Source organism: Hoplias malabaricus, chromosome 8 (genome assembly GCF_029633855.1).
Source record: "Hoplias malabaricus isolate fHopMal1 chromosome 8, fHopMal1.hap1, whole genome shotgun sequence".
Classification (NCBI taxonomy): domain Eukaryota; kingdom Metazoa; phylum Chordata; class Actinopteri; order Characiformes; family Erythrinidae; genus Hoplias; species Hoplias malabaricus.
Window position 1 is genome coordinate 27,458,546 of NC_089807.1, and position 20,635 is coordinate 27,479,180.

Below are 20,635 nucleotides of genomic sequence, written 5' to 3' on the forward strand. Positions count from 1 at the left end.
TACTGCAGCAATTGTGAACATCTTTATTTGATAAGACGCTGTTGAATAAGCAGATGTCTGTAATTTTTTGGCCAATATATTTTGTTCCTATTAGAGGCGTTAATAACCAATTAATTAATCTATTCATTCATTATCTGTAACCGCTTATCCAGTTCAGGGTCGCGGTGGGTCCAGAGCCTACTTGGAATCATGAGGCGCAAGGCAGGAACACACCCTGGAGGGGCGCCAGTTCTTCACAGGGCAAGACGCACACATTCACTCACACAGTCACACCTACGGACATTCCACCTGTCAATGTGTGTTTTTGGACTGTGGGGGGAAACCGGAGCACCCAGAGGAAACCCGTGTGGACACAAAGAGAACACACCAAACTCCTCACAGACAGTCACCCGGAGTGGGATTCGAACCCACAACCTCCAGGTCCTTGGAGCTGTGTGATTGTGACACTACCTGCTGCGTTAGAGGCATGACCCACCAACATGTGCTGGTGCAAAATTTTGAGTTTTAAAGACTAGAAATAAATAGTTTGCCTCTACCAACATCTCCACTCTCATGCCATAACTAATGTTCACTTTCTGTTTTTCAGCAATTTTTTCAGCTGGTGAAGTTAAGAAAACTCGGACTCAGTGACAATGAGATCCAGAGACTTCCCCCAGAGATAGCTAACTTCATGCAGCTTGTGGAGCTGGACGTCTCACGCAATGGTAACCATGTTCATTTCGGTTCTGATCTTTAATCTACATTTAAGCTTCCTGTGTGATAATGTGGTTGTGTGATTCAGACAGTGTATCTTAAAACTCACTGTCCAACAGTTGGTAATTTGCCTGTTAGTGTGTGTGTTTACACTTCACATCTGGTGCACAAAGTTCAAATAACTATTATAAAGCTATAAAAAGTGAAGAAACTGTGGATATGTCTACATTGATGAACAGGGTTATGTGATTTTTCTAATGAGTGAAAAACATTGAGAAAAATGTTCTAATCAAATGAACAGAATGGCAGCGAAATCTAACGAGCAATTGTATTTTAAGTTGTTAAAGAGATTACAAACTTTGGAATGCTAGCATGAACAATGTAGTGACCTGTTAGTCAGTGGGATAGGAAGAAAAAAAGAGAAATAGTGTGTCTGCAGTACAAATTGTTGCCTTTCTGTTGATTATTAAGGGACAAATATATAACTAATCTCCCTTCTAGGAATTTACCAAAAAAAATGCACCCTTACAAAGCCACATTTATTATCATGCGATATGAGAAATTTAAAATGGGGCAAAAAACACATACAAAGCCTTTGGTTTTTAATGAGAATATATTATGGAAAAACACACTTGTTCAGTGCATTAGCACATTAATTTGGTTATCTACAGCTCCTTCCAACCCACAAAATGTGAAAATAAACAATTTCACTTGTGCTGCTTAAGTCTGAAAATATTGGATAAAAGAATTTGATTTGTTGCTTCTACATACAGTGTTTGGACATCCAAGTATTGTCATGTTTCATCATCAGAGTCTCTCCAATCACAGTGCTAGACCCATGTTTATCTGAGAGCACAAATATGAGATTAAATGGTGCAAAACAAGCACAAAGAAATGTGCACTGATTAAATGTACTGAAAATGACAACAGAGAAGAAAGAGAGCCAATCGAAAATGGTTAAAACCCAGAGCCTCGTGTGGACCCGAGCTGTATTATTCTCTTTCATAGGAACGGTTGTTCTGAATGGTGCTGGTTAGACATGGAGAATGTCTTTGGAACTTAAGCTCTCTGGTTCGTTCCCCAAAACCTGAAGGAAAATTTATGGCTGAAGTGCACTTTTGCAGCGCACCTAATCTGGGAGAGTGTGTGTGTGTGTTTTTCTTTTTTTTCCTCTTTCTCTCTTTTTTCTCTTTCTTTCTCTTTCTCTTTCCCTCTCTTACTTTCTCTTTCTTGCTTTTAACCATTAGTGTGTTTGCGTGTGGGTGTTCACTGCTAAATGGGTTGAATGCAGAATTCAAATTTCATTGAAGTGTTGTACAATGACCATAAAAGCACAATTTCACATATTTATATATGAGCCATTGGTAAAGACACCATTTGCTTACTTTTTATTAAAAAAAATAAAAATTAAGCAGTAGCTTGGATGCAGGCAGTTTCTTTCTTGATGAGAAATTCCGTGTCAAGCAGATACACTGGGCTGAGTTTACTTGAAGTGTGCACTGTGCAACAGTACTAACTAGGAAAATCTAAGTATCGGATCGGGACTTGGTATCGGCTGATACTCAATATTAAAGCAGTCGGATTGGGTTTTCAGTACTAATAATGATAATAATGATTATCTTTCTTGTATAGGCTTAGAACAATGAATAAATACAGTATTGTATGTCTTCGTAGGTTGGCAATAATTGATATATAAAGGTATTCTATATGTAATTCCTAAAATCTTCTTATGGTGATGTTGGTTTGTTATGGCAATAACCATTGCTGCTTCACACACTTTAATTGCAACTCTGGGACTGAGGATAACCATCATATATAAAATATTTTTACAGGCTAGAATGAATTAAATAAAGGCTTTTAAACTGTGCATGCAAAGCAAAGTGGTCTATCAGTTTCTCTGGACATAGGAGACTGGGCTTTAAAATCCCTGCAGGGAAGTACATCCCTTCTCTAAAATACGGCTTTCAACATCTCATCCCTGCCAGTTTAATTACACTAGCACAGTGTGTGTGTTGCCTAATTTGTTCTGTGTTTTCTCACATGGCAACCCTTCACTTTGTCTATCACAGAAATACCATGAGCACACAGCCCTCATACATATGAAATGTATGTCTGCTCTCTTTCAGCCTGTTTACTCAGCATGTTGTAAAGTGCCTGGGAATTAGATGTAGGGAGCAGCCTCTGGCCCTACTTACACACACACAGACACACACGCCCAGCATATTTTTGTGCCTTCCCTGGGTTTTTTGAGCACTCCAAGATTAGCTATAGCCTCTACATTACCCAAAAGTATTTCCCAGCTGGGATCACAGAACATCTCCAACACGAACACCGCCAGGATGATAATTATCTCCTTTATGTCTGCTATTTTCAAACTTCAAATGGCAACTCTACAACCAAGCCTCCATGTTTGGCATAGTCCATCGTAATTTGCGGAAGCTCAATGATCTTAAACGCCCGTTTCCCTCTTGAGGCTGTTTTATGTATTGTTTCTGTTTACACTATGGCTGACTTGCTAAGTCCATATGTTAAACATTGACAGTGACTTGAAACTGAACATTGACCTCCTCCTGAGTCATCAGGTCTCCTTCACAAATGCTTTAAATTCCTGGAAATATACAGTAGTAAAGTGAGATATTCAAAAACTAATTTTTTAACTGTGTGCTACAGTTGTGCAATCGTTTATCTCTGACTCACCACTTGTTTTTTTCCCTCCTCATTTAATGCAGACATTATAGAGATCCCAGAGAGCATTTCCTATTGTAAAGCTCTTCAAGTAGCAGACTTCAGTGGAAATCCTTTAACAAGGTATGTGAGGAGTGTTTATGCTGATATTTTTGCAGAATTTGATGATGGACTTTGTGCTGTTTTCTGGTCTGGCATATCATACTGCTTTATTAATGAGATTGAATTTTATTTCTGTTGAGTTGATTGACCTATGGTGTTATTGTATTTGCCATCATCATCACCATTGACCTTTCTATAGAGCCCTGTTATAGCAGACTTTGTGCATTTGTCCCTTCCTTTCAACTGAATCATGTTTGATTTCATTTCTCTATTTTAATCCATCTCTGCGTATTTATTTAATCTGATTATTTGGTAAATTCATCAGCTCTCTTACTGTTCCCACTGTGTTACAACTATGGCTTCTGATTTGAGGTGATTGCATGCAATTATATTTGATTGCTGCTACATGTTTGCCAGAGTTGCTATAGTGACTGATTGTGAGAGTGTTGTTTACAGCATGCTTGTTTATTACCTTTGTTGTTAATAAGACCCTGACAGGTCTATGACTTGTTTATTTCTAATCATGAATGCTGTCTTATACACATTCAGCGGTTCATATTTTAACATATTTATTGATCCAAATTGGTCAGACCCATACATTTGGAGCTTATGGTAAAAACTCCAGTACTCTGTTTTAGTGTTTTTTGCACACAGCCATATGGTTCCATTTTTTTAAACTTCGTCATTTCAAAAGCATTGTGTTTATGTGCAGGTGAGTTTAGGGGATAGTAGTGGTTTTTATTGCTTGGGGAATCTAGAATATTCATATAAGTACACGTGTATTTTTTCCACTGTTGTCTATTCTGCAGTTTTATTTTTTATTGTGTTAATTTTGCATCTTTTATGTTTATTTCAATGACTGAAATTTCTGTTTTTTCAGGTTGCCCGAAAGCTTCCCTGAATTGCGGAATCTTGCATGCCTTTCCCTCAATGACATTTCTTTACAAGCACTCCCTGATAACATTGGAAAGTAAGCATCATTTTTCTCTGTTGTATAAGCCCAAAGCAACAAAATCATTTTGTTGCTCAAGCTGTTGCTAATGGTTTATAATTGGAATTGATGTGCTTTGTGCTTTACAGTGACTAATGTATGAGGCATTTATTTTTTTTATTTTTTTTTTTTTCTGATAAGCTGGTGAAGTGTTTTTATTTATTAATTTTTTTTTCCATTACTCTGCCAGACATCTTTGGTCAGCTTAGAATCCTTGCAATTGTTAAAGTGGTTTTGAAAAGTGGTCACCCACCTTTTATTTATTTATTTTTCCAAAAATTATGCATAATTAAATAGTCGGCAGATGAACAAGTTATACAGAATTGTCAGTGGAAAATTCTACATTGGATATTGCCAGAGGGGGAGAAGCAGCCTGATGTAGCAAGTGCTCTTTTTACAGAGATAACATAAAATTGACACTCTAAAGTGTTCTATTGATTTCTTAGTCTTTTAGGGAATAAACTACTATTAAACCTTTATAGTTACCTAACATTTAGAGAATATTTATGATAATGATAATTATCTCAACACACCTTCCATTTTATACTTACCAGGATTTTACTTTGAATGAACAGCAGTATCTGTATAATCTCCCCCAGTACCACCACCAGACAGACTTTACAGTTATATATATATACACAGGGGTTGGACAAATGAAACTGAAAAACCTGGTTTTAGAACACAGTAATTTATTAGTATGGTGTAGGGCCTTCTTTTGCAGCCAATACAGTGTCAATTCGTCTTAGGAATGACATATACAAGTCCTGCACAGTGGTCAGAGGGATTTTAAGCCATTCTTCTTGCAGGATAGTGGCCAAGTCACTACGTGATGCTGGTGGAGGAAAACGTTTCCTGACTCGCTCCTCCAAAACTCTCTCTCTCTGTGTGTGTGTGTGTGTGTGTGTGTGTGTGTGTGTGTGTGTGTGTGTGTGTGTGTGTGTGTGTGTGTGTGTGTGTGTGTGTGTGTGTGTGTGTGTGTGTGTGTGTGTGTGTGTGTGTGTGTGTGTGTGTGTGTGTGTGTGTGTGTGTGTGTACTTGTCTATCAAACGTGTGAGACTCAATATTATTTCAAATCAGTAAAATGTTCATAAAACATATCTGTATGTATGGAGAGAGGAGGGGATTTTGGGTTTTGTCTTTAAAACCACCTTAGCTGACTTAGCTTGGGGAAAGTTGAAGAAAGGCTTTCTTGACAAATGAGATGAGGAAAAGAAGAGCAGGAAAAGTGACTCCAGATGTTCTCAACTCCCCATATGTTCTCAACTTACTTGTTTATGTCTGTATCTTTTATCTCATTGGACAGTCATTCCATAAAGTAATGTGTTAGATCATGCAGGGGCATAAACATTCTGTAAGAGCTACTATCTGCAACTATATGCACAACTCCTGTTTTTGTTTTTTTTAAATGGTAGGAAATTATTTTTTAAAGAAAAAGCAAAAACTCTTGCAACTCATTTTAAAGGGTAATGGATAAAAAATTGGATTTGTGTTTGTGATATACAATATTGATATTAAATGTGCTAATAATGGTGAAATGAAATTGACATTACTTTGCATTAAACTTATCACAGAGCCATTTTACAAAGTGTCAGTAATGTTTGGAATTATATTTCTAACAATTTTATATAATGACTTTGAGTTTTAGAGGCTGATATTGTTATTTTTCTTGAGCTAGTTTTAGTTCAGTTGTACCTAATGGCTTTCAGTTTTTCTTCAGATGATTTCTTGAAAGGCACAGTGAGTTTGCCTAGCTGTGTCTCAGGCTTATTGCCAGCATGCACAAATTTGCCCTTCTGAGATGGACATTTTAAGTGGACCATGGAGAATTTCTTGCAATGATAGCCATTCTCTTTTTCTGTCAGTTTTTAATACACATGTCACTATCACATCTGGCGTCTTTGTTTTAATGGTCCCTTTCAGGGCTGTGACACCGACAATTGGTGTTTTGTGGTATTTTGGTCTTTCATCAAGTCATTCTTATTTATTTTTATTCTTTCTGAAAGGTCAGTATAACACCTAGTTTCAACCTCTCACTGCTCCTCAACTCATCTTTCTGAAGAATGTTGACATAAATCTGTAAACAACTCTGGTCATTTTAGCTAGCTTGAAATTTTTTGCAGGTACATTTGCCAGCTCTTTGCGTTTGAAGCCTCTATGACGGCTGAGACAGCCATCCGGCACATGCCTTAGCCATTTGTGTACCATTTTCTGTTTTTCCTTCTCTCTATCCCTTGTGTCATTCCATGACCATCTTAATTTCCTGTGTAATTTCCTCTTGCTGGCCTAACTCTCTCAGCCGCTCGTGCACACTGCCAAGTAGCAGACCCTCACAATCTGATCACAATCAGCATGTTTTTGTTGTGTAGTTATGGGATTAGTGTAGTGCATGTTTTAGCACACTTGTAAAGAAACTGTCTGTTCAGTTAACTAGTAGTTATCTTTGTTTTGCATGATTTATAGATTGCTTTCAATGTATTTTCCTAGGAAATGTGATTTTGTAACTTTTTACTTTTTAAATCTTTTCCTCCCTTTATTCAGATATTTGTTTTATAAGAAGAGCAAACATTGTCATTTTATGTCCTTTATTTACATAGATTCCTTGTTTGTTTATTAATTAATTTTTATCCAGCATGTTCCAATCATGGCAAGAGGGGAGGGGCTAGGGGTGGTGCTTTAAACTGTATTATTTATAGTTACAAATCACTGCACTGCATGCTTAATCCTGCAGCATGCTTCTTTTTTAGGCCACATTCATCCTCTACCCCACCCCTCTCATTATGTCTATAACACAGGGAGCACAAAGTCTTTCATGGCAGATTTGCACTGTTTGCTCTTCTATTCAGCTCAGAAAAAAGTACTTTACAATTAGGACATGCAAATTAAATTACTTTCCATCAAAAGGTTTTTTTTTCTCCATTCCCCTGGAACAAAACTGAGTGACATGGGTCACTGTGTTAATGTGTTTTACACTAAATATTTCCCCAGAACTCCCAACAACAACAACTGGGCTTACTATATGAATGTGGCCATTACTGGACTATATCAACTTTTTTCCTACTAGGCTGGTAGGATTTTAGCTTGTATTGTGTTTCTTCCTGTGTTATGACAGTTTATTTTAAACATTGAAAGTTTTTTTTAATATTAAACCTCATGACTGTACTTTGTTAAATAACTCACTGGAAGATTCATAAAATCTATTATCTGTATTTTTACAAAAGTGTCTCATTTCGATACATATTTCCGCAGAGCAAAAATTGTTCAGAATGTACCTTATGTTGATATGTTAATGCTTTCATTTTCAGTATAACACTATAAAACTAACATTCAAAACTAATGTTTTGATTTAGTGTCTCTACTTTTTAAATGATTTAGCCCCAAACTAAAATTGTTGCTGCAAGCTAACATGCTTGCAATATTACAATATTGCAATATTTACACTAGGGATGTAACAATATGAAATATATACCACACATAACGAATATTTTTGGCCCCTTGTAAATTTTGCTTTTTTTATATGCCAAATATGCCTCCAGTACTTTGTGGAAATCTCAACGTTTGATGTTCCTTTTGCTGTTTTCTTTATCATTTTATATGCTTACTTTTGCTTCTTACTGAATGTATCATTGTGTCCACTCGTCCGCTACTGTAAAACAAGGTCTTATAAAACCAAGAATGTGATGATTTATTTTATTATTTGTTTTGTTTTACATTTTATTTATTTATTTTTTTAATAATTGTACAGTAAATAGGCAGCACTTGGCATAAAGTGTAGTGTTACTGTCATGCAGCTCCATGGTCCTCCATGTGTTCCCCATAATTCAAAAACACGCTGGCAGGATTGATTATTCAAAACTGTCCGCAGCTGTGGGTGTGTGAATGACTGGTGTGATTCCCTGTTATGGACTGGTGCCCTGTCCAGGGTGTGTTCCTGCCTTGTGCCTAGTGATTGTGGGTAGGCTTCAGACTCCCTGTGAACCTGAATAGGATGAAATGGATGAATGAACGAATATGTAGTGTATATGCTTTTTCTCAGTTAGTGTTAACATTCAGTTACACTTTTAAAGACAGCAATTTTCCCCTTCCGCTTCTTTCAGTGTTTGTTTATGGTCCAAATTTATTACGTTTGTTTTTGAAGCCTGTAATTCCTGGAATTATAATACTGCATTCTATACAGCCTCTGCAGATAATCCTCTTTTTTTTTCCTCCCTCTTCTTTCCCTTTGAGATAACATTGCTGATTACTTTCATTGTGATTTGAAAATGTCAATAGAATACTTTTCTTTACTGAAGCCTTAAGTTACAAATTCTCCCACGTCATGGTGATACATCCATAGACATTGTGAGGTACAAAAATGATAAAATATTACGTATTTTTCTATGTTCCTGTGCCTATGCTTGTTCATTCCTTCCTTTGTCCCTTCATTTATTCATTCATCATCTGTAAACTATTCTTTTATCGTGTGCAGCCCAAAGCTTTCCAATAATCAATTCTGCTTGGACACGTGACAGTTTCTTCCAAATCAGTTTAGCTAGAATCTTTAGTTCAAAATATCAGTATCACTGTTTTGTCTTGATTGAGCAGCAGACAATCTTGTGAAATACCTACTCAAATGTTTTGAATGAATTTGGCCAGTCTGTTAAATGTTTTTGCTGTATATTTTCATATTTCCACATATATCTGTAAATGTTAGTTCAGGAATTACTACACTTTGAATATTTTGAGTTGGAGTAAACTGTGGTTATTTTGGTGTTTATTAAATGTATTGTTTCACTAACCTTCCATGATTACCCTATATAAAATATGAAGTCTACCATTCCTTTCTAAAATGTAGAACTTGTCAAGAGTTGTCTTTTCTTTTCAGCCTCTGTAACTTGGTATCACTGGAGCTCCGGGAGAACTTGTTGACATATTTACCAGAGTAAGTAGACCACAGAAAAATCATGTGTTTTTGTCTGGAGTGACACGATGTCTAATTGCTCACTCATTTGTTGTTTATTGTTCTCCTCAGATCTCTTTGTCAGCTACACAAACTTGAAGAACTTGATCTAGGGAACAATGAACTATATAATTTGGTGAGTTTCTCTGTGTTTACTGTTTTTGGAAAACAATTTTTTTTTTTTGCAGCAACATGAGATCTGATTCCAACAGATATTTTCAAGCTCATATATGTGCCCAGCACATTTTCCTCTATAGATTTTACCTTCTCTATCAGTTTGAACTTGGTTTAACTCAAATGTTTGTGTGACTGACTGCTCTTTTGAACAGCAATGTACTGGACCTAAACCAGACTAAAATGGAATGCCAGTTCACAAATGTATTGCATACCTCTGCATTCCTGTGTACATTGGTAACAGTCACCTGTTCGTATTCTATATCCCTTCTGATCTGTTGATTTTTGTTGTTTTTTGCTTTCAGCCAGAGACAATAGGATGCCTTGTCAGCTTAAAGGACCTGTGGCTAGACGGAAACCAGCTGGCTGACATACCACCGGTAAATAATGTGTTACACACACACACACACACACATATATATATTATGGCAAGCCAAACAGGAAATATTTAATGAACTTTGATATATATATAATGAACACTGATGTATATAGAATGAACTTTGATATATATAGAATGAAAGTTGATATATATATAGAATGAAAGTTGATATATACAGAATGAACTTTGATATATATAGAATGAACGCTGATATATATAGAATGAACGCTGATATATATAGAATGATCATGGCCAAGGACTTCCGAACCATTCTGGAGGATCATGTGCATTCAGTGGTTCAAACATTGTATCCTGAAGGCGATTCCGTGTATCAGGATGACAATGCACGAATACACACAGCAAGACTGGTGAAAGATTGGTTTGATGAACACGAAAGTGAAGTTGATCATCTCCCATAGCCTGCACAGTCACCAGATATAAATATTATTGAGCCACTTTGGGGTGTTTTGGAGGAGCGAGTCAAGAAACGTTTTCCTCCACCAGCATCACGTAGTGACCTGGCCACTATCCTGCAAGAAGAATGGCTTAAAATCCCTCTGACCACTGTGCAGGACTTTCTCAAGACAAATTGCTGCTGTATTGGCCACAAAAGGAGGCCCTACACCACACTAATACATTATTGTTGTCTAAAACCAGGTGTTTTAGTTTCATTGTCCAACCCCTGTATGTCAGCTTTCATTCTACATATATCAGCGTTCATTCTATATATATCAAAGTTCATTCTATATATATCAGTGTTCATTCTATATATATCAAAGTTCATTAAATATTTCCTGTTTGGCTTGCCATATTATGTGTGTATATATATATATATATATATATATGTTTAATTTTTATATGTTTTAATGAGACAAAATACCTGAAGGGACCTTTAGCACAACTGTCTATGGCTATTATGCCTAATGGTTTTTGCTTTGTTTTACAGCATTCTTGGTATAGCAAATAGTTCTAATTTTCTTGCTATGGTTTAGTAGCCTTTAGCAGCACTCTTAGTAAAGTTGTTGGTATTGTCAAATTTTCTATCAGGTTACAATGATTTGATGAATAATACTAGCAGAATTTGTTTAACCAGAAACACATTTGTTTGTCTCTGCATGCTTTCTTTCTTTCAGGAGCTGGGCAGCATGAAGAACCTACTTTGTTTGGATTTGTCTGAGAACAAGCTAGAGCATCTCCCTGAGGAAATGGCTGGCCTGATCTCGCTGGCTGATTTGCTGGTGTCCCAGAACCTCATCGATGCCTTGCCAGAGGGCATAGGTCAGTGATTACATTCTCTGCTCTACGCAGCTATATATTCAGTATATGCATCATCAGTATTAGTCTGCTGCATAATATAGGCTCATAATGTAGGATATTAATACTGTATGTAATGTGTTGTGTTTTTTTTTTCCCCATTCTTTGATATTTTTCCTTCAAAAACCACTTATCATATCACTTATGAAACTGAAGATAATTTCTTGAATGAAAAAAATGTTGTATAATCTCTGTTGGTATGGTATATGATTCAGAAAGATTAATAGCGCAGAGTTGGACAGACTTATGTTAGCCTACTGACCTACATTTGTCATCTGTGAATGCAGGCTGCTGGTGAATATGAACCTCTACTGGGATGTGTTAGTTCAGCCATAGCTTCACATTGCTCTGTGTATTCCCACAGGAAAATTAAAACGCCTTTCAATATTGAAAGCAGATCAAAATCGCCTGGTCCAGCTTCCGGAGAGCATAGGTAACTGTGAAAACCTGACAGAACTGGTACTTACAGAGAATCAACTTGTGGTAAGTTATACAGCTTCTCATTTAAACCATCTCAAAGCACCATGCTGTATGCTGATATCAGGCCCAGCTTGATAAGAAGAAAATAAAAACATATTAGAAATTGTGGGCCAACATGGTGTGACAATGGAATGTGTTTTGTCAACACTTCACGGGACTGTACTTCTAGATTGGATAGTCCCAGTTTCAAAATGAGACTGAAGTCTGTTTGATGACCAATTTTATATACAAAATTGACAGTCCACTTAACATATATACTGCATTAATGAGAAGGTTTTATAAAAACCTTAATCCACTGAAGACAGATTTCACTCTGTTTCACATTGTGTTAATTCAGAGTAACATTTATTGTTAATGGGTTATTCTTCTAGAATATCAGACTGATTAAACCAGTGTACACTGTGGTTCTTCTTCGTTGTCGCCGTCTTCTACTTCTTGAGTAGAGCTGTTTTATAATACACACTTGCAGAAATTAAGAAAATAATGTGAAAAGGGGGGAAGGTTATTTTTCTCTTGCTTTCTTTAAAAAAATAAAACAACATTTTGCACACCCCTTATTTGCAACATCCCTACAGTGAGGCTTAGGCTATGTTCACAAAGCAGGTAAATATGGCCCGAACTTGAATTATTTATTTTATTTGTTCATAAATTATTTATGAGTAAATATTTTTTTGTGCAGTTAACACTGTCTATATAATGTGATCTATATCTGACATGAGTCTGAACAGATCACGCTCCTAAACTGACCCGCACGCACAAAAGGACAATGCTTCGGGAGCTGACCTGAAGGAAATATCCGTCTCATCTGTTTCACACTAAGCACTTTTGTTATGGAATTGAGGGAATTGGACTGGACCGTGCAGCGATAAATTACAAAGCCTCCATTTTCTTTATTCCAAATGAGCTCTATATATTAAGAGTATTAATTAAAGACTGTGAAGAATATTAAAACAGGAACGGATGTTTCTTTCACTTTAGTTGCAAGTTTCCCCAGTCTCTCATTAACTAGACGAGCACCAACATAATTAGTTTAATATTTCCATATCCAGATCCACATTTACACAGCTTCATACTAACATTTACAATATAAAACAGATATAGAACTGTTAAAAACGAAGGTCTTTTGTTTTATAAAAACACTTAATACTTAATTTTTATTCTCATTAATGAGAGACAGGAACCTGGATTAAGAAGAGTTACAAGTTGTACATTTACCAATATTTTTAACAAAATGAAAATGTTTTGACCAGGCCGTTTCCAAGTACAAAACACCTCAAATTAAAACACAAATGCTTTGGACTATAGTCCGGATATCATTCTCAGTGCTGGAGTGATGTACAGGTCACAGGAATTCTGATCTGGCCGCTCAGACAAAATCGTATTGCCACAAATCAGATATGGATCAGATGTCAATACCGCATATGAAAGTGGCCCAAATATGATTTCAAAAAGTCAGATTCAGTACGCTTTGTAATGTTCACACAGATGCACAAACGACACTGGTGTCACATATGAAGAAACAGGTCCAGGGTTCGTACGGGTGCTTGAAATCCTTGAAAATGCTTGAATATTAATGTATTGTATTTACCAGGTTTGAAAAGTGCTGGAATTTTGGATAAAGTGAAATTATAACTGTATTTCTTTCACAACAAATGACTGAATAGTTCACTTGTATGGAAATATAAAATAAGTAGCAGAGCCTAAAACAAAAACTGCTCTGCGTGGAGTAAGTTGTGCCAATGAATGTGGTAAAGATCAGTTGACTCGGCTCACCCAGGAGTGCCGAGACTCTGGCTGAGGCTCTTCATTATACCACTGAGGAAAAAATCACCATAACATTCTGCCCTGGTTACAGGAAAGAAAGGAATATATGAATGAATGAATGGCTGGCTCATGGATGGGAGCCTTTTCCTGTCGTTCACCTAAAAGGCCTGGCTCAAATAGCATGTTAGCAACCAATGCATTGCTAGCTAATATATGACTGTGATCTGCCAGTGTGTTTTCATGTGTGATCCACCTTCCCGAAGGAAGGAACATGAGGAAAGTTGTTGTTTTAATTACCGCTGCATAGAAAACAACAAATACAAACAATGGATAAGACAAAGACAAAATAGCCTTGAGGAGCTACATTTGTAAGTGGAGATGAGCCTAAAAGGTCTTATAGAATATTACTGTAATTGATATGACATCAGGTTCAAGTAGAGCCATTAGTTCTTAGTAATGTACTTACTCTGATTCCTCCATCACTTAAAGTTCCATTAGCAGCTGGTTGGAGCTTATAATTTTGTAAAGCTGTTTAATAATAAACCAGCTCAAGTGTGTGCAGTGCTTCTTTATGTAAGTGATTTTTTTTGTCATTTATTATTTATCTTTCTCAGAGTTTGCCAAGAAATATTGGAAAGCTTAAGAAACTCTCTAACTTCAACTGTGACAGAAATCGCTTAACATCTTTACCCAAAGAGGTATGTATCATGTTTCAATGAATCATCTGGTATCAGGGTAAAAGGTTTGTTAATAAATTATGCAGAGAAATCAGTGTACAATTTTAATTATAGAACTACAATCAGAAACACATGGGAATTAGACCTGCTAAAATAGGCAGGAGTGTGTGTACAACACCTACCTACTGAAATGGTCAGTGTGGGAATAGTATAGATTATTTCTGTTTAAAAAAAAAAAAAAAAAAGATCTGATCTGTAGTGCATTTACAATAAATGCAACATATGACTGAGTCTTCCCTGAAAGTCTTCATGCTTTATTTCAAGTAAAGTCAGAGATGACTCCTGCCTCAATGCTGTAAACCCCCCACCACTACAAATGCACACATTTAAACATAGGGTTTAAATGATTTCCACATCATTTGTGTTTTGTTTTATCCACATTTTGCACAGCATCTTAAATTTTCTGTGAATGGGGTTTGTAGATTTCATTTATCTTGTGTTTTAGGTTTAGTAGAAGAATTAATAAAACACTGCCTCCTCTAAATTACTCATTAAGTGTTAGACAGGCCTAGTTAAATTTGCAGTGTAATTGGAAGGTATTTGAAAGTGCATCATATTATTTTAAATTACATTCTCAGTCACGGCAAAGTATGGAGTAAAGGCACAAGCAAAAATTAGTGGCATTTTTTTCCTCTGAAATGCATGGGTGTGGGCGTCAATGTATCAGATAATAAACTTAAGTCTGGCTACTTAAGTACGGATATGAAAGAAGAGTACTTCATTACTGTCCACAATTAAATCTTAAATTCGAATATCATTTTGCTGTTATGGTAATGATCCACATTAGCAACACTTCCTAGTCTTTCCCAGGGAATGTGCATTGCTGAAATATCCTAGTTAAAGTTAGTTAGTTGCACAAATTTAGAGCTGAAAATCAAGGGCCGTACTTGAATGTAGTTAATGTGGGATAGGTAAAGCATTGCAATATGTAACTACGCCACCTAGTAGTACACTTTTAAAAATGAGAAAATATTTAAAAAATGATTCTTAAAATCAAAGCTCAAAAGAAATTATTTTGTTTCCCTAAAGATCCTTTTAGTGGATGCTCTTATTTCTGTTGTAAAGAACCATAGTAAATTAGAAAGAGTTTATATGGGTATTAGTATTGTTTTTGTTTAATGCCAGTTAAAGGTTTTTTGTTTTAATTTTAATTTTTTTTCTCCTGGAACTGCTGGTGCAAGAAGCCAATTAGGCTGGTGTTGGGCACAGTATGGTGATTCCTCTGCTTAAACAACACATTAAACCATGCTGTTAACAGAATAGTTCAGTCAGGTCAGAAAAAGAGTGTTCAGTATTGAACCCTCTTACTTTATTTTTAATGTGGTATTTGCTGGGTGCTGCCAGGTTCCCACTTTAAACTTTTTCACAGATATTCTAATGGAGTAGTGGGAGAAGGTTATTTATTAAATGGCAGAATAAAAGCTATTTATTTATTTATTTATTTATCAGAAATATCAGTTCAATTTTCCCTCTGTTGTCTGTCTGTAAGCCAGTGAGTATAAAGATTGTATATTTGTGTAAAGGCTATTATTTACTTAGTTAACGTTAGCTAGTGAGTAAGCTAGGTAATAGAATTAAGCCGTCAAATACTAAGTCAGATATAATTGGAGTACAGCTGACAAGGCTGTGAGGGGTGTCGGTAAGCTCATTAGCATCGCTCTTTTGTCACATTGGTCTGTAGGTCTTCGGGCACCTACCATTAACACTTCCTCCAAAAGTATTATTTGAACCCTGAATATTAGATTTAACAGCTATGGACCTCAATGGTATGTGTAGCTACTACTAATAATAATCAATTTAATTAAAAAATATCAGCCTTAGTTACACGGAAACGACGAAAATAGATGAACAGGAAAGTTGATTTCTTGGCTGAGCTGAGTGTCATGTCTCTGCTTGACTTTAAAGCTGTCACAATTTATTATATTAAGGATTAAATAAAAGAATTAGGTTTGTTGTCAGGTTTTAAAAGTTATTTAAAGGCACTTATTTAATGTAAAGCCAGCTAGGCAATATGTTTGAGGATTGTTTTATGAATGGGTAGTGGTAAATAAAGAAGTCTATAACAATTCTTTATCAAAATATAAAACATTATATGGTAATGTATATAAATTGGTATCTGTCAGGCTTTGTTTTTTCACTTTCAGGGACCATTGGGACATTTTATACAGTTATACGTGTAGGACTGCTATAACATGAGATATTGGCACTAGCGTAATTTATTTGTTTATAAACATTCTGCAATTGTTACTAGTTAACTTGGGTATGTGGTGGAGTAATACTTGATCTTCTGCCAGAGAACTATTTTGTGCAATATTTGCACTCCTAGAATGTCTCTTTTCACATTTGTGGGGTCACATTTAACACTGGTTTAATTAAAAATACACACCATCAACACCATCTTGCAAACTGTCAATCAGTGCTAATCCACTAGAAATTGTGCAATGTATTTATTGTTATGTATATTCAATAGTAACTGAATTACCAATAGATTAAAGCTAGAAATAAAAGACATTAGATCACATTCCTTAAGAGAAAGGAACCTCAGACTTATAAAAGGACAAGAAAGCAGTACAGTTCTTGTAGTGAAGGGAACAGTAAAGGACTACATTTCCCAGAGGTGGGTGACAATGAGAAAGCTGGTCCACATTCATAATTACGTTATAGTAATTATAGTATATAGTGATATACATTTTGGAGATATTGTCCAGCCCTAATTACTAGTTTGTTTAATTGTGTGTTATTTGATGTCCTCAGCTGCTTGGAGTGATATTATTTTATTTGGTCCAGTAAGTTGTGCTTTGTGTGGCGTTTTTCTCTCAATTCTTGCATGCTGTTCCATCTGACTGAGGCTCTCTGCTGTCATTCTAATGGACCTTATGAAAGACAGTCCTCAATCATGCTAACCATCAAATCTGGTTTCAGTAAGCCCAACCCTCTCAAGTGAAACTTGTTCAATCAATGCCTCATGCAACTTGCCTACTCTTACAGGCTATGTACACATGCTTGTGTTTGTGCATGTGTATTGGACAGGCCAATGTTTTCTTTTCTTTGATATAATATGTTTTCTACAAGGGGTATCTGTAGTATTTTTCACACATTTGGAGTGACAATGCTTTTTTTTGTTTGTTTGTTTTTACACCAGTTTGAGAATATAAATTTTGTTGTGACACTACATTAAAGGAACACTAGGTAAGATTTCTCCCCCCCCCCTAGGGCTCCCTCTTGTGTAGTTAATTTTTATAACACTGCACTGAAACCAGTGCAGAGTGGGAGGGATGTGGGTGGTTTCCTCCTCCATTAGTTACATTTGAAACAATGCAGTTTCTGCAATGGTGAGCCCCAGAATAACAATGGCATAGGCTCTGTTCTCCCTATTTATAGGGCAGTAAGGCATCACAGTAGTGTGAAATCTGTAATTTTAATGTTCAAATGTTACATAGTGTTCCTTTAAGGTTTCCTAAGCTTTTGCACGGTAAAATGTGAATTTAGCATGTCAGTGTTAGTGTATATACCGTCAGTTAAGAATAATACTTCCCTTGAAACCCTTATGATTAATTGAAAGTTTTGTGGTTTTAGGCTTTTGTGCACAGCTTGTGTTTTTTATTCTCCTTGTGACATACCTGTGACAAATTATAAATGCATACCTTAAAAAATGAACTTTGTGTACTAATATTTATTTATTTGCCAAGCAGTTCACCAAAAGCTTTTTATACTGAGCTTTCCCCCTCCTTTTTCTAAAAGCCATTTTACTAATTTATTCCCCAAAAAGATGCATGTAAATTATCAGTATTCATTATCTTGTATCATGAGACTTAAATCTTATGATCGTGCTGCATTTTTGCCATATTTCCAGTCACTTATTTGTCTCTCACTTGAGTCACTTGTGTATAGAGCATGTTGAGGACAGGCTCTGGCTAAATTGGAGTCTGAATGGCCTTTCTCTGCACTAAAACAACGACCCTGTTTGTTGTGATTCAGATTGTTCTGTGAGAGCCTTCAGCGCTGCCGTTAGTCTGACCTCATACACCGCCACATGCAACACAGTAGAACATTCCCACCGCTCCTGTTCAGTCCACACATTCAGCAAATTCCCAGACTTCTTACTATTTAGAAGGAATTTTTTTGACATTACATTTTTCAAAATTGTGTTCACAATATTCACAATACATTGAGTGGAATGGGTTCACACTCAGTTTTCTTCCCAGTTCAGTCAATGTCAATTCCATTTCCTAAATTGATCTCCCCTTAATTCATTCATGCCGTCGGACAGTGGAAGTATCATGACTGCTTATTAAAATATTAAAATCGTAGCTTTTTTTTGTTATATTTATGTTTTGCCCCTCTAGCGTTTCATGGTTATTTTACACAATATCTAAATTTAGTCACACTTTTCATTTTCTGAATGGTGTTCTTTGGAACACTACCGGACTTTTTCCAGTTGCACTGTAGTTTCTGAAGAAATGTCTGTAAACAGTGTAAGCCTTTGAGGAAAGAGATACGAGTCTTCCTTGATGCATATGACCTCAGTCCAGTTGAGTTAATTTGATGAGACACAGACAGCCGCTACTGAATTTGTTTTATAGTCAGGTTTAAGCACTGTCTCTCTCACTGCCCATTACCGCAGTGCTGTAGGCCACTATTAATTGCTTCTAAACTTAGACCCACTGTCCAACCCCATCGACACTATAGTTCTGATAGAAAACCAGTGTGGCATAATATCATTTTGTTCTTTATTCATTCACTCACTCATTCATTCACTGATTCTGCCTTTGTTTTGACACATTAAATGGGAAATTTCCCTCTTTCTTTGCCAACTGTTTTCTGCTAATTCTTTCATGCTTTTCTGTTGCCCTTTTAGAAGCATATTACTAATAGTAATAATAATAATATATCTAGGCTGAGCACTGGATGAATATCATGTGCTGGTTTTATTTTTTGTTGCTATTTGCTCTATATGGCTCTGATGTGTCCATATGTCTCTTACTTTTCCCAGATAGGAGGCTGCAGTTGTCTTAATGTGCTGTGTTTGAGAGACAACCGTTTATCACGCATTCCCCCAGAACTGTCGCAGGCTACAGAATTGCATGTGTTGGATGTGTCTGGAAACAGGTTTGTTGGAGCATGTCTAGCATGTCTACCTACCCTCTGTAGGTAAACTCTTTGAGAAATAGAATTAATGTACCACTATTTATTTCAAAACTTGTCAAAGTTGTAACTGATTTTATGCTTTAAAATATATACACGATAAAAAAAATCTGACATAGTTCTATTAAATCATGTCATAATAGTACTACAAGAGTTAGCTAAACAAATTGTGTTGTACAATGAATTGTTTATAATTTTTCACTTCTAATAATTATAATGAAGCTATTATTAGTTTAATGTGTAATTAGACATAGGCATAGTGAAATACGCCTTTTAAGCCATTTTTCACATATGAACTTCAGAGAAACAGGTCGCAGATATCCTGGAGTTGTCTGTTAACACGTAGTTAACAACTGGAAATTTTCTGTGTCTGACTTTAAATTTTGGCATGGGATAGCGCCTGTGCATTGTGATTCTCATGTATGAACATCTCTGTTCATACATGCCCTCATTCTAAATTACCCAGAGTTTTGCGCTAGGGAGCTAGCACGATAATGTCTGGGTCAAATATTACAGATGTTTGTTTACAGTTAATGTTATAAAGAAATTTGTTAGATTTCGAACCTTTTGAAAGCAAGCAGGTACAAGTTTGAATTTTGCAAATATTATCATATCATTAGTTCTTTTTACAGACAGTTTTATCCATGTTAGCATTTTGGTCACCAACCAGTATATAAAAATGCACACAGATGACACATTGTTACTAGTGCTAACCTATTGTGTATTGCTCTGCTTACCATATTTTTCCCTATGTCTCTGTCTCTTCTCCATGTTTCTCTGCCTCTCTCCCTCCTATAGGCTGGCCTTTCTTCCCATGTCTCTCACCACACTGCGGCTCAAAGCCCTCTGGCTGTCAGACAACCAGTCACAGCCTTTACTCACCTTCCAGACAGATGTGGATCCTGACTCAGGAGAGAAAGTGCTCACCTGTGTGCTCCTTCCCCAACAGCCTTGTGATTCAGAGAAAGGTGCAAACCGACACTGTTTTAAACAATGTTTATTTATATCTGTTGACATAAACGGTGAATGTTGGTGGCAGATTATATGTCTCTTGACTTATTATTAAAGGACTAATATTGCAATAAATCATGATCATTACAGCATATTATTAAGGCCCTTTTTTTTTTTAAAGCTCATATACATGCTGAGCTGTGCAGACACGGGTGTTGAGCCTTTGCATTCTTTTTGAGTCATTTAAATAAATATTGCAGTACATAAAACCACCATTTTATAGA

The 20,635-nt window shown here is 36.1% G+C and overlaps 1 protein-coding gene across 1 annotated transcript in view; it reads left to right on the forward strand.

Annotated features, from left to right (window-relative positions):
* The window catches only part of lrrc1 (leucine rich repeat containing 1), a 42,688-nt gene that overhangs the window by 17,415 nt on the left and 4,638 nt on the right, over positions 1-20,635 (forward strand). Inside the window, exons 2-12 of the mRNA XM_066678954.1 lie at positions 587-704; positions 3,423-3,501; positions 4,361-4,450; positions 9,333-9,389; positions 9,480-9,543; positions 9,887-9,961; positions 11,094-11,238; positions 11,639-11,757; positions 14,133-14,216; positions 19,249-19,364; positions 20,199-20,368. Of these exons, the coding sequence (XP_066535051.1) occupies positions 587-704; positions 3,423-3,501; positions 4,361-4,450; positions 9,333-9,389; positions 9,480-9,543; positions 9,887-9,961; positions 11,094-11,238; positions 11,639-11,757; positions 14,133-14,216; positions 19,249-19,364; positions 20,199-20,368 (1,117 nt within the window). The remainder of the gene's footprint in view (positions 1-586; positions 705-3,422; positions 3,502-4,360; positions 4,451-9,332; positions 9,390-9,479; positions 9,544-9,886; positions 9,962-11,093; positions 11,239-11,638; positions 11,758-14,132; positions 14,217-19,248; positions 19,365-20,198; positions 20,369-20,635) is intronic.